We start from the raw sequence: 15,678 nt of genomic DNA, 5'->3' as shown, positions 1-15,678 counted from the left end.
GCCGAAGTTACTGGTGCCCCCCATATTCTTATGGCTACATCTGTCGTCAATTTAATGTTCTTTAACTAAATTGAGAATCTTCCTGGGCCAAAGAAATATTCCTGACAATATTACCATTACATCAATTTCCTCCTGCTGGGAATATTCCCAGCCCTCATCACGACACTAAGGATACTGAATAAATTCCTACAGTTAAAATTCCTTTCACTATTCTGAACTAGCATGTCCGTGGTCTAAGGACCAAATCCGATAACATATTCTATACTTGATTGGTACAGCCTTAACACTGATTCTCTATTCAAAAATGCTGTCATCTGATCATACATAATTCTAACAATGACAACAGAGTCCATTATACAGCTCACTAAATCTGTTATACTACAATTTAAAATTTATATTTGTAAAGAACAAGAAGATTTCAGTAAATTGTTCAATCTTAATCTAGAAACTGTCTTATTTTTATTCAATATCGTAAATTTCATTTAAAGAATCTTATATCGTAACCTGTTATCTTACAATTTCAATTTGAGATGCTAGTATTGTAGTAATTTAAGTGTGATCAGTTAAAATATTTTTTAATACAATATCTGTTAAACTTTTATAAAATTTTTTGTTGTTTAATTATTTTAAAATCTATCTGTTAAACTATTGTCTCACATTATGATATTAATATTCAAAGAATAATTTTTAATTGTAATGATATCTTAAAAATGTAATAGTTTAGTTCTAGAAACAATCCTATATTTATTCACGAAATTGTATCTGATCCTGTTACATTTTATAGCACAATGCAATATGTTTAACTATATATATAGTGAATCTATGAATTTACTGAATCAAAACAAAAAAGTGATTTGTTAATAGTCAATGAATGGAGTAACGTGTGAAATTGTTGAAACCCTCTTATATTTAAATATAACATGATGGCCCTTACTTTAGGAATGCTCCTTGTAGTTTTATTTTAACAGATTTAACCTATGTTTTCAATAACTAACTGGGTATTGGAGAATTAATTATAGTAGGTAAATTATAACTATACACTTACCGACAATAATGTGTGTCTTGTCAGGTTCACAGTGAAAGCCTAATAATGAAGTCAAAGGTAGTTCACTTCGGCCTTCTGCCTTTATCACTATCAATGTCTTCTCTCTACAACTGTAATTCTTGACATGGCTGTAAAACACAGAGAGATGTTATGCTAATAAAAATACTTCTAACAATTATAAGCTATGTTGGACTATCGGTTAAGAACAAATTTACTGTACAATAAATAGTGTACAGAAGTATTAAATCTTTTTAACACAAAGCTTACCAGTGTTTACATTGCTTCACCAGTTTAATTGTCGAGTAATCAGAAAAGTATTTGTATGAAACGAATTAGAGGCAGAAGGAAGTTTAAAAAGTCTCTAAGAAGGGGTCATTCCTACTTCAAGTTTTCCAGTATGGCTTTTACTATATGAGTAAAAAACTGACATTATAACTTAAATCATTGCCATAGATTTGTTTAGCCACGTATTTCTCAGCAAGCTGGATTTAAATTCTGCATCGGCCACATCAAATCAAACCACCTAGACATATTTTAATCTAAATACTTAAAAGAACATATAATATATTAGTTCATTAACTATTTTGTATTTTACATTACGCTCAACTAGCACTCTCTAATAAATATCGACACTATTGGTAAGATCCTAAACTTTCCATTTTTAACAGCATATACCAATAAATGCAACCGATACTGTAAAATGCGAAACTAGTTGCTGTTTTAAAAACAGCTGAGGAAATAGATTAGTAGCGCTACATAATGAAGAGTAAATTTAGCTGAATCTTCAACTTTTACATACAACTGCAACCTATAGAATATTATTTGCAAACTTGTTTCAAAAACTTAGAGAAAGGCTGCTGTTAAAAACATTCAGTATACTAGTAATGACATTCACACAGTCTATAAGACATTATTAGAACTAGTAGGAAGTCAAATTAAAATCCGGTTGCTTTTGCAACGTGAGCTCGTCATTGTGCTGCTAGGCCTAGCTACAGGATAACAAGATATTAATCTGAACAACCTGATGGATGTAACTAAGTGCAGATGTCAGGATTATAGGTCAAGGGATTGACTAGATCGATAAGTTTAGGTCACTGAAAAAGTTGGAGTGGTTGGGCTCCCTCAATTCTAAGGATCATATTACTCACGGATAAATTTGAGAGAGACTTCATATGTTTTAACTAATGAGGAAGGACTGGTTGAGCAGTGCTATCTTTCCCTTCTAAGGTAACAATGCCGATGTCAAGATTACACCACAATTCTCTATAGAGATTCCCCCACCTGGGATTCTGTTCCATAAGATCTCAGGAGGTGACTCTAGTCTCTCCCGCCCATATTGGATGCCCTCTCATCTTGGAAGCAGTGTAAAAGACCTTTTTATTTTTAAATACTCAGAGGTTTAAAGATTCTTACTCTGTAGAACGTGAAGTTAACAAGAAAACTATTTATGGGAAAATAGGGGACCACAGTTTGTTTAATTTAGACTTAATGAAATCAATATACAGTGATGGTACAACTATAGTATGGACTTCAAATTATTTATATGAGCAACCATTATTATAAAATGAAGACATTCTAAATCAATTATGATATTAGGTTTTTAGGTAGATGATAAAATTACAAACACACTGTACACCCCATACATAGTTCTAAAATCAACATGCCAGTTCACAGGGTACACAATATGAACGATTTGTCTATGAGTAGAATTCTAACAGTAAACTAAAAAGAAAATTTACCTACATGAACTTAAGTTTCTCTATCTACAGGCCATAGTTTTAATACTTTAATGGTGTTCTTTAAATTTAAAACATTAACCTACAACTTTGAACAGTATTAGCAAATAAAATGATAACAGTAAAGACTAATTTTGGATGAAGAATCCAGCCAAATTGGAAATAAAATAATCTATTCAAAACATGTTATTGTGATGTTCGTGGCCGGTGGGTGATAAAACTGGGTAATAAAATTACACCAATTCAGGAAAAACTATTGTACTACATCTTGGTCGGGAGGACGCGGGTTTCATGGACCGTGGGTAAAACTGGACTGGGCAGAACACTCGCTGCTGGGATGGTAAGGAACCGTTGGCGGGGAGAAGTGGCGTGACCTCAGTAGCCAATAGGATTTATTTAAACAGTATGGTCTCATTATTACGTCACATACATATAACCGCCAACGGCCAGATCGATAATCAACATTCCTATCTTGACAAATATATTTTAGATAGCTGACTATTTATATTAGATTCAGATATGTACACCACATTTCCTCCCTTCCAAAGTTGAAAAACACTGCAAAAATAACATACTACATAGTTTAACAAAAAAAAACATTGTTGAAATTCAATTAACACATTAATACAGTAACATCAATAAATTTTCCTTAAACTACAATAAAGCAAATGGTATATGAACGCTTTGGTTATCACAACTAAGACAAATAAAACAATATAATGAAACAAACTAAAATAGAACAAAACAATATAATTTACAAGTTCAGCCTATCCAACGGGATTTCTAATCCGCACAGGATAGCGTCTATCATTGTTGTTGTTTGGGGAACAGCTTGGCGCGGCATGACAGCTGCCGTCGCAGCCGGTGACGTGTTGCCACGATCAGCTGTTTGTTTACCGTTAGAACGGCACGACATTGAGAGGGGAGGGGAAGCGAGCCACACGGCCGCTCGGCGGAGAGTGGGGACTCACTGCTATTGGCTCTCGCCCCACCGGCGTCATGACCGGGGGGAAAGAGGAACTGTCATCGAAAGCGTCAGCTGATTCTACCTGTTTGTTTACATCAGCTGGCTCTCCCTGCACGGCTACAATCTGATCAATATGCCGTCTGAACACAATGCCAGACGTCAATTCAACTTCGTATATAACATTGCTGATCTGCTTAATTACCGTAGCCACTAATCCATTTGTCGCGGGTGCGATAGTCCCTAACAATTACATTTTGACCAGGATAAAGTAGTCTAACTTTAGTTCCAGAGAAATACTCCTTTTGCTTGTCTTGTCTTTTACTAACTGTCATTGACAGGTTAGGCCTTAATAAATCTAACCTAGTCCTTAATTGCCTATTAAACATCAACTTTGCTGGGGTCTCATTGGTGGTAGCATGAACAGCATTTCGATAATTAAAACAATATTCTACTTAAAGCTATATTTACATCTTTCTTATCACGTAAAGCACATTTGATCTTATTCTTAGCATATTTGACAGAGTTCTCTGCCAAAAACCGTTACTCATGGGATGGTATGGAGGACTCAAAGTATGTCTGATACCATTGTTTGACATAAAATTGTGAAATTCGAATGAGGAAAATGGTGGGACCATTGTCACTGTGGACAGTCTCTGGCAGACCAAACCTACTGAACAAATCTCTTAAATGATTTATGGCTACACATTGGCTGAAGTGGAAGCTACAGGAAACACTTCCAGCCACTTGCTGTGCGCATCAACAATTAGTAGATACATTTTTCCATTAATCGGGACCTAAATAATCCATGTGAAGCCTTTGCCATGGACTTGAGGGATAGTGCCACGTATGCAGCTGACACTTGCTAGGGTTATTTCTCTCCATTAAACAGGAAAAACAATTATTTGCCAAAGGACACAATTTGATCATCAATATTAGGCCACCAAACATAAACTACGAGCTATCGATTTCATTTTGACTATACCCATGTGGGGATGAGTGAAGCTCGGTCCAGCACATATTTTCTCATTTTTGCTTGGCACTACTACTTTGTAACCCCAAAAACCAATATATTACTTACTATAGACAACTCTTCCCTCCTTGCAAAATATGGCAACAAACTCCTTGTCATCCCCAGGGATGCTATTGGGCCACCCGTGCCTTAACATAACCAATAACTTTACATAAAATTGGATCTTTTAGCGTTTCTGCTTGTACATTTTCAAAAGTTAAGGGCACAGAGCTTTCCAAAAGACAATGCAAATAACTGCCCTTCCAGTGGTCATCGTCGCTCACTTCCGGCTCTTTTCATTGTCAGTGGTAGCCTGCTGAACGCGTCGGCATTACCGTGATCAGCTGATTTTTATATATTTCTATATTAAACTTGTACCCTGACAAAAATAAACTATAGCGCTGCAATCTGCTGGCGCTAAACACTGACAAACCCTTATGAGGACCAAATATTGATAGAAGCGGTTTGTGGTCCGTACATAAAGTAAATTCCCCTACCATACAGATATTGGTTAAATTTCTTCACGCCCCAGACAATTGCTAGAGCCTCTCGATCGATCTGGGAGTAGTTCTTTTCAGCATTAGTTAGCGGTTCTAGACTGGTATGCTAGTGGTTTTTCAATACCTTCTGGTGTGACAAACACTCAGGACCGCACCTAGTCCAAAAAGAACTCGCGTCTACCGCCAGCTTCAACGGAAGTTTGCCGTCATAGTGCGCTAAGATAGTCTCACTACTTAGCAGTTCTTTTACTCTATCAAATGCCTGAACACATTGCCTGTTGAAATCAAATGGAACGTCTTTCTTCAATAAATTGTACAATGGGCTTAAAATGCTTGACAAAATTTGGAAGAAATTTAGAATAATAGTTAATTTAGCCCAATTAGCGATTTAATTTCTGTGACATTCTTTGGGATAGGTGCGTTCTTGATTGCTTTCTACTTTCTTGGGATCGGTGTGCAAACCGTGTTTGTCAATGACAAACCCCAAATACTCTACTTGATTAGCAAAGAAAGTACATTTACTCTTTTCGACAGTTAAGCCTTTCTCATTTAACCTCTTACACACTTCTCTTAACTTCTCATAATGAGCCTTATCATTTTCAGCGGTTATTAAAATATCATCTAAAAATACTGCGATTTGATCTATACCCTGGAGAGTCTGCTCTATTTTCTTTTGAAAAATAGCACTTGCTGACGTTATGCCAAAAGGGACACGGGAATAACAAAATAAACCTTTGTGTGTACTTATGGTACACAGTTTCTGAGACTCTGGATCTAACTCTAATTGTGTATATGCTTGACACAAATCGATCTTACTAAACTTCTCGCCCTTTTGCAGGTTTGTAAAACAACTCATCTATTCTTGGTAACGGAAATTTTTTCTACTTCTAAACAAGGGTTCAAGGTTACTTTAAAATCACCGCAAAATCCTGACTGGACCACATTTCTTTAATACAGGAAACTATGGGCGTACCCCAATCTGAGCTACTTACAGGTATTAACACTTTCTCATCTACTAACCTAGCTAGTTCGTTTTCAACCTTGGGCTTTCAGGGAAAAAGGTATTGGCCTAGGTTTGAAATATTTAGGAACCGTGTTTTTCTTTTACTGTTAACTTTACAGGCTCGCCTTTAAAACAACCTATCTCGTCACTGAATACCTTAGGAAATTCTTTGAACAACTTGTTCTTAAGTTCAAGACAACTATCGGTATCGGTTTTGCTTATCTCAAATAACCCTGTCATTATTTTTAAACGAAATTTCAACCCCTAAAGCACTTAACATTCCCTACCTATAAGTGGATGAGCACCAGACTTGATGACATACAAGTCCATTACTTTGTTTTACTTTGTTATAATTAACTTCAACTTTGATCTTGCCTACAGGTGTGATAGGTTTTGATCGGTATAAGAGCTGAGTGTCAACTCACTAGGCTCTAATTTACACATCTGGAAATGAGAATTGTAATATTCCTCACTGCAAACACTCACAGAAGCCCCTGTATCAACCTCAAACGTTAAGCTTTTACCATTAAACAATTAAATCAAGCTGAATTGGGTCTACCTTGACCCTGTCAGTCACATTTTTCATTCATTCTAAATAAATTGGCTACATCCTCCACAAATTGCTCAGTGTCCCCTGACACCTGATTACTGTCATCAACACCTTCTAGGTAGTTATGTTTGCGATAATTTTTGAAATTCCCAGTGCTTTTACTATCTCTAAAATTAGTCTTATCTCTATTTACATTTGTACCTTGCCGACCAGCTAACTTAGAACGACACACTTTTGCTATGTGGTTTTGTTTACCACAGAAATGACACTTCACACCTAATAACCTGCACTGTGAACGGAAAATGCCCTGTGAGGCCACAACATAAACATTGCGCACTGCCACTGCCACCTGGCGGAGATCGCCGCTGCCATCCAGAAGGCCCTGGTGACGTGCCGCCGCTGACCTTGGCTGTTCCCCCTGCTCCCTTCCAGGCCGCTCCAGCGTTGTCGCTCCGTGCTGTCTGGGAATGCGTCTGGGAATGCGGTGCGCCATTTCCGAATCTTCCCCCTCCTGGCCACCACGCTGCTCAACTGATGGATCCGCTCGGGTCTTCCGACTGATAGAGCTGCCGCCGATTTTTCTGCTTGCTCCATTGAAAGCACTATTTTGGTCGCTTGCTCGAACGTTAACGAGGCTTCCGATAAAAGTTTTTGTTTGGCACTTTCACTTCTGATGCCACTCACCAGTCTGTCTCTCAAGTAAATCATTTAGCGACGCGCCAAAGTCACAATAGGTTGTCATTTTTTTCAAATTTGCAATATACTCGGCAACCGACTCGCCTTCCAACTGTACTCGCTTACTAAAACGATATCGCTCCGCGATGAAGCTAGGTGTCGGGAATAAATGTTTTTGCACAAGTTGCACCCAGTTTCATTAAATGTCTTTTCCGACGGTTTAATTAGGAGTGCACAGGTCTCTCAACAAACTATATCGTTTTTACTCCTATCACAGTTAAAAGCGTACTGACCTTTTTACCCGCGTCAATGCTATTACAGTCCACATACAGCTCAAAAACTTTCGATGTATGACGCCCAGGTTTCAACTGACCCGTTCATATTCCCCGATAACGCCTATTTGCGCCATTATATTAGTTACAGGAAACGGTAATTCGTCTAATTGTACTTGCCACATCAACTAGTAGCTAAAATAATTTGGTTGCACACTACACTTCCTCCCACACTAATTGGTTAGAAACTAAAGAAAATTCGTACTGTTAATCTCCGTGATGTTCACTCGCCATTTTGTGATGTTCACTCGATCAAAACTGTCCTCGTGTTGTTCGCGCACGTGGTGTTCACTGTTGATGTCCAGCGGCGATGTACACTCGGAATTTCGCACTAATTTCCACAAATCCTCGTCGCCATTTGTGATGTTCGTGGCCGGTGGTGATAAAACTGGGTAATAAAATTACACCAATTTCAGGAAAACTATTGTACTACATCTTGGTCGGGAGGACGCGGGTTTCATGGACCGTGGGTAAAACTGGACTGGGCAGAACACTCGCTGCTGGGATGGTAAGGAACGTTGGCGGGGGAGAAGTGGCGTGACCTCAGTAGCCAATAGGATTTATTTAAACAGTATGGTCTCATATTACGTCACATACATATAACCGCCAACGGCCAGATCGATAATCAACATTCCTATCTTGACAAATTATATTTTAGATAGCTGACTATTTATATTAGATTCAGATATGTACACCACAGTTATGATAACTTAATATATAGGTAAAATAGTCTCAAGCTCCTGGCTCAATTGTTAAATTCAAATTTTAGCTTTAAAAGCTATATTTATAACCTAGAGTGTTTTAGTTATAATTGTTTGACCATTATTGTGGACAAATCTGTTTTAACTCATCGTATTTCTATACAACATAAATTTTGAACTTTGGATAGTTTTAATCAATTATAGATTAGTAAAACTTGGATCCCAGTAGACATCAATACACCCCTATTTTGGTACTGAGGAACCCATAGACTTTTGCTGATTGCCATAAAGATATATATGCAGCCAAAACATATGATGCCCATCACAAAAATCTAGGTACAAACTTCATAATATGAAAGTCTTTGAACTGAAAATAATGAAAACTGGAACTTACTCCATTGCTTGAGAAAAGTTTTGAAGATTAAACGACTGTTTCCTCAGAGGCTTTACAATTCCTTTCTTGATTCCATCTTTCAAAAAGATGTGCAGCTTATTTTTGATATCCGAGTCGGCATTTAAAATGTTTGTCAAAGATACTCCGAAGAAATTTGAGTTTTTAATAAATGTGCTCATGCCTGAAACAAATTGAAAATACAAGTTACAAACCTCAATAACTAATAAAATAAAAATCAAATATAATTAAGATCTTACATGAAAATTTATTTTATGCCTATTTTTTTTATTTTCTAGTTTGATTTGATGGCACAACCTGAGTTGCAGTTTGATTCTTGCATCGGTTTGTCCATTATTTATCAGTGAAATTCCAACGTAATGTATTCACTCCTTGATTCTATTTCCCAAACTATCACCACACATGTTTTCAATACTCTTTGGATACTAAATAATTAGGCTAAATAGGAGATAGGCTTATGTGTAAAACTAAAACATAGACTGTACAGAAGGCTTAGTTTTGCTACTGAAAATGTCACATTGAGGCCAACTGTACAATCAGCAAAGCTTACAGCAAGAAAACCATTTGATGATATTTGGTCAGTTGGACTCTCTTTCTCTTCTTCTTTACTTCACCCTTCCATCTGATAGGCTTTACAACTGCAGTAAACCATTTCTAACAGTATAAAACCAGCTTAATCAATTCAATTATCAATTAAATGTTGCATAAAACAATTAAAGTGAGATCAGCAGGTTTATCATATCAACAACTTGACAACACTGCTTCAACTGTAACTGAACAATTGAATGAAGCTTGCTCTAGTCAGTGTGAAAGACTTAAAGGCCTAGTATCAACAAAGCTGAGGGCATTAGTTTTGGAGTGTTAAGTAATTGTAACCAGAGTTCGTAATTGCAGCAGATAAACATAAATGATACTCAGCAATGAAACTTTACATTTAGTGTTTAACTCTGTGTTATTTTTTCAGTCTGTTCTATGTTTCAATAATATTGCACTGGTTTTTCTAAAGAAACATATAATATGACCTAGATCAACTCTTTTGGAACAAAACAAATGTATTACTACAGATCAGCTATTAGCCAAACTATAAATTTGCTATCTTGTCAAACTGTTCTCATCTGCGATATGTCTAGAAAAGAAACACTGTGGAATGGTTGAGATATCAGTAACAGAAGGAAACCTGTTTAGATGGCAACTGTTGCTAAAAGCGTGTCGAGTCTCACCAATTGTCTCCCTGTGCCGAAAGTCAATGTTGCAGAGCTGGATGAACCTGGAGTCGTAGGACAGACAGCCGATAGACTTTTCGGTGTTCTGCACACAGTTGACCACCACTTCCACCCCATCCCCTCCAGACTTGAGTCTCACCATAGTGTGAAAGTTTTCCAGAGGCACGATGTGGTCCGCATTCAGCTAATGTCATAAATGTTACATGATTATTCAATCTGTTCAGGTTTTTTCCTGTAATTAACCCTTTAAGGAGTGCGTGTAAACTCTACATAATCAGTAAGGACATCATATGATGTATATTCTTATAGTGGCCCAAAGGAGTACGGACGTCATATGACGTTTAGCCTCTGTATTTTCGTATCATCGTAAATGCATTGTTATTACTGATTTGCCTTTAAATATTTTTGTCTGTAAAGTGGTTCCATCTATCGGCAACATACTTAACTTCCATGTTTGTGCTCGCATTCACATGTAATCTGATTTTACCACCAGATCGCAGTAGCCACCTGGTAGAAGCCACTGACACAAGGTCGTGTGCGCGCGCATCGCTATACTGTCAGAATATGCCGCAACATTATACTAGCCATTCCTTGTATACTGCATACTGTGGACATATTTATCATGTGAGAGTGACTTATATTTGTTGATTAACCATCTAGCTTGTTACTGTAGTCCAAATGGCAGACAATATTGATTGAGTCTGTCGTAGTGAGGAAATAAGACATTTGATTTGAAAAAGTACTGAAATATTGACTTTAGAACACATAGTCCTTTTTTATTAAGCTTTCAAATGTAAATAAACATTTTTTAAGAGACTTTAAAGATTTTAATTTTTTGCTCCTTTTGGTAATTTTTTGGATTTCATCCAATTACTCATTTTAGCCTATCAAAAGAAGACGTCATATGACGTCCATACTCCTTAAAGGGTTAATAGCGTACCATTAACTTTCTAAAATAAATAAGTCAAATTTACCTTAAAAGGATCTAAAGTTTGAATTTAAAACAAGAGCTGATATAAGTTGAATAGGTGGGCAATAAGAAACTTTCTCACCTCTTTTGTGACAATAAAGAGTATCAAGACTATATCTTTTGGTGACAATAAAGAGAACAAAGACTATATCTAACACTTTGAGCCAAATTATCCGTATATACCTGGGGAAATGTTCTCAACAAAGATGGGAGTTCATCTTTATTTTGTATGGTAATAAACACATGAGCCCCTATCAGAAGAGCAACAGCAATACACGCCTGACTGACAGGACAGGATCCAAGGTGAATTAATACACGTTCTCCTGGAAGAAGTTTGGCTTTTATGAGAAGCGAATAGTATGCCTGAAACACATATTACATAGGGTAAGAGAAAATTCATAGATATGTTTGTATCTAGTGATTATCCTATAACATTCAGTTCAAGATGTCTAAAGCATAAATCAACGAGAAGTTCATATCAAATATTAAGATGTTTCATTAATAAACCACTAAGAAATATCATTTTATTTGTTGAAATATACTATGAATGAGTAAAAAATACTGTATCCAATTATGTACAACACACAAAATGTATAAAAAAATAAGTAAAGTTGTAAAACTTGGAGTGATTAAATAAAAACATATTTTTCATATTAGAAAGTTTTTCTAAAGATCACACAAAGAGTTTGAACATTTTGTACTTGTATAGAGTATTAAACATTTAACATATGTATCAATTCATTATAGATTATATTATACTCATATTAACTATTTAAAACTAGATTCAATTCCATAATTTATTTAGATCTCAATCTATAATTTTACAATAACTATGGCTACAAATAAAGTTATGATTCTTATACAGTAAGGTATGAATACAGTTATGGCAGAAATAAAAGGAAGAAAAAACATATATAGCATTAAAAGGATAACAGGATTATAGACGCTTACTATCGTTCTGCATTAAAACAACAGAAAACCTGTGTTGTAACATATACAATGGCAATTATATGTAATCCTGTTATAATTTAAAATTATCCCTTGTCAATGATGAACTTTAAACAAAGTATTGCATTTAATCCTTAAAGTGCTGCATTGCATTTGGTGAAGTGAATAAAGTTGGAGTACATGCTCCGTAGCAGATGCTCAGGTAATGAGGAGTAACTCCTTCTAACATGAGTAAGTGCTCTGATTCGATGTGAATAAAAAGTCAATATTGGGCCAGAGGACTTGCTCAGGCAAATGGAGCAAGTGCTCACAGTTCCCTTTCCCTATCTTGTGCTAGACAGATGTGTTGCAACTTGTCCAGATATCGAGCAGTTAACACTAATATTCAGCGTCAACATTCGCATTGTTGTTTTAGTTGTCTCACGAGTTACAACAAAATAAGTGATGGCTTGTGATAAAGGGAATAACCCACAACTTGAAAAAAAGGCTTCTTTTATTTTGATTATAAAGGAATATCCAGTTATTTTGGAAAAGATTAATATACCAAGTATCAAAAACAAAAGAAACAGAGCCATTGAAGAGATTCAAAATCGAATCGATAATGAATTGGGATTGCATCTCGACTCAAGACAAATTTTGAAAAAATTCAATAATATGAAAAGTAGAGTGAAGTCAAAGGCAGATACTAACAAGACTGGCAACAAGAAGGTTATCTTGAAACCATGGGAAGAGGAGTTACTTAATTTTATTGAAGGTGACACCGACAACCCGGCTATTGTGCGTTTAAAAGGTAAGTTCAGTTAAAACTGCTAAAAAAAATAATTTTGCCTTTTATAACAGTTATTTGATCTTGTGGGCATGATAAATAAACTCTCATTTTTTCTTCATATTGTACTGGTATACTTTGTGTTAATTTTTTTCAGAACTACGCTTGTAATAAAGAACTTTACGTTTTCAGGTGCTGTTACTGCGGGGACTGAAGAGACTTAGAATGAAAAACAGTGTTTCTTTTGACTCTTCGGTGGATTCCACCAACTTTGAAACTAGCTCGGACAAAACAACTGAGAATCGACAAGGAAAAACGCAAGATTCAACTGCCGAACAACGTAAAGTAACAGGACCAAACGTTAAACAAGCAAAGAAAAAAACTTAAATTAATTGAAACTGAGGAAACTAAAGATTTGACCTTGCCTGAGCTACAACATTTGGTGTTGCTTACGCAGCTTGAGTACTTCAAAAAAGCTGAAAAATTGGTTGATATACAATTGAAACGAGAAGAATCTAAGGAAATCGATCAGCCACAATCAACAGTACCATCTGAGCAAAACGGAATTTCAACAGAGGAACTACAAACTATGATTGGAACTTCTTATTCAACAACTTACTGTGATGGATTGGAGTTCACTACTCTGTAATAAATGTATAATAATGTAAAATAAATTCTCATCCTTATCCTAGGATAAAAATACCTATCTACTTCCAAATCCTAAAAAAACACACAAAAACAAAAACAATACCAAAAATATTTAAACTCTGGGGTCGTAATGACCGTGTCTACGTGCGTACGACTTTCAATAGAGCCAATCTTACAGCCGTAAAGCCAGTGTCTGGGACAGTCGCTCAAGGGTCTTATGTAGGCAGTGCGTACAACCGCGTATACAACACAGCCACAAGCAAAGGTTAGGTCCTACTGTGTTACAACAAAGCTTGTGGCTGTGTTGTATACGTACACTGCCTACATACGACCCTTGAGCGACTGTCCCAGACACTACCTTTACGGCTGTAAGACTGGCTCTATTGAAAGTCTTACGCACGTAAATACGGTCATTACGACCCCAGAGTTTAGATATTTTTGGTATTGTTTTTGTTTTTTTAGGTAGGTAAGTAGGTAAGTTTTTTTATTCTTTTACCAGAACATTTATTTACACAGTACATTCTTTTTAAGCTGCTAAGCTCCATGTATCAGCCGAGCAATTTCGGTTCTTCTCTGTTGTCCTCTATTGCGGATGTCTCTTTCGTAACGATTCTCTACATTGCCAACTTCATTGTTTTGCCTTTCCTCAATGTTAAAGTCAAAGTCTTCATCACTTAGTCTTTTTGCTACATTATGAAGAATAAAGCAACAAACAACCATCGACGGAACATTTTCAGTTTTAATCCTAATTTTGTTTTGCATAATTGGGAAACGTTGTTTCAACTGACCAAAACAACGTTCAATTATTACTCTTTCTTGGGCCAAACACGGATTGTATGCCCTTTCTCTAGCAGTTATTGGGTTTTCATAGGGCGTCATAAGCCAGGGAGCTATCCCGTAACCTGAATCTCCAATTAGAAGTGCATTAGCTTGATTAAATTCCATAATTTTGTAAATATCTGAATTTCTCCAAATTTGTGCATCATGCACTCAACCTGGCCAAGAAGCATCTACGCTTGTGAACTCTTCAGCAAAATTATAAGTTGCCTGCACATTTATACTTGGAAACCTCTTTCTATTTATATATTCATCGCCATGGTCAGAAGGCTTGTGTATAGGTATTTGAATGCAGTCAACAGCTCCAATGGCTGAAGGAAATCTGTATTTTTCTTGCCAATTGACTTTTTGTTGTTCCATTTCTTCTCTTGTAGAAGGAAATTTTATCCATACGTTTTTCTTCAGTAATATAGCTGCCATTACATCTGAAATGGTTTTTGTGACTGTAGTTCTGTCGATACCAACATCTTCGGCAACACCACTCTGAAACCCAGGATCATCAACATATCGAAGAAAAGTACGCATTCTGTCCAAATTGGGCAACGCACCACCACGCCTTTCAAAGTTTTCCCCAAGAAAATGATCACTAACCCACTCAACATTCATTTTATTAAAACGATAAAGAGCTCGGTAGTCTTACTCTCGAGATTCCCGACGCACTCTGTAAAGTTTTACAGCACGAAAAGGTAAAAACTCTGCCATCACAAGATTGAACGTCTTTACTTGAGCAAGTTGTATCTACTAATGAGTAGATCGGTAATTTCTGGAGTACCTGCTCACATTTTGGAGCAACTGCCTAGTTTTATTCACCTAAAAAGGTGAGTAGATACTCCAAGTCAATTGTCTAGTCGTCAACATGAGAAAGTGCTCCGAGCCTCCACTGAGCAAGTTCTTTTTATTCACATGAAACTGGAGTACGTACTCATTTTTTGGAGGAAAGAGCATTTGCTCAGCTTTATTCACTTCACCCATTATGTGAGGTAAGGTTTACGTTTATGGTGTAGCTCCCCTAAATGATGATATTTCGCAATGTATTTTATAATGTAATGAACTAGAAAAATGGTACCATTAATTTATTATCACACTGTCTCTATTTTCCCTAAATGCTGTTGTTAACTACGTTGTTGTTTATAATGTAGTTTTGACTTTCCTTGAGTGTTTTATTTTTGATTTTTAACTCTTTTTTTAATCATACAGATCAAAAGTAAGTAAAATGCCAAAAGAACGAAGGAAATCAAGGGGAACACAAGGAGCAATCTGGACAACCCCAGAAACCTTCCTACAAACAAGCGGTAGCTGGTATAAGGGTGGGGGTTTTGCACTCCAATTTTCCCGAGACCCTACTCACAACCGAAC

General features: G+C 36.4%; 1 protein-coding gene across 1 annotated transcript in view; it reads right to left on the bottom strand.

Moving 5' to 3' along the window:
• The window catches only part of LOC124369757 (fatty acid synthase-like), a 113,199-nt gene that overhangs the window by 15,242 nt on the left and 82,279 nt on the right, over window positions 1-15,678 (bottom strand). Inside the window, exons 26-29 of the mRNA XM_046827838.1 lie at window positions 11,307-11,486; window positions 10,151-10,337; window positions 8,913-9,093; window positions 1,046-1,173 (exon numbers count right to left, since the gene is read on the bottom strand). Coding sequence (XP_046683794.1) covers window positions 1,046-1,173; window positions 8,913-9,093; window positions 10,151-10,337; window positions 11,307-11,486 — 676 coding nt within the window. The remainder of the gene's footprint in view (window positions 1-1,045; window positions 1,174-8,912; window positions 9,094-10,150; window positions 10,338-11,306; window positions 11,487-15,678) is intronic.

The sequence above is a fragment of the Homalodisca vitripennis genome, chromosome X, assembly GCF_021130785.1.
Source record: "Homalodisca vitripennis isolate AUS2020 chromosome X, UT_GWSS_2.1, whole genome shotgun sequence".
NCBI lineage: Eukaryota > Metazoa > Arthropoda > Insecta > Hemiptera > Cicadellidae > Homalodisca > Homalodisca vitripennis.
This window is presented reverse-complemented; position numbering and strand designations above follow the sequence as displayed.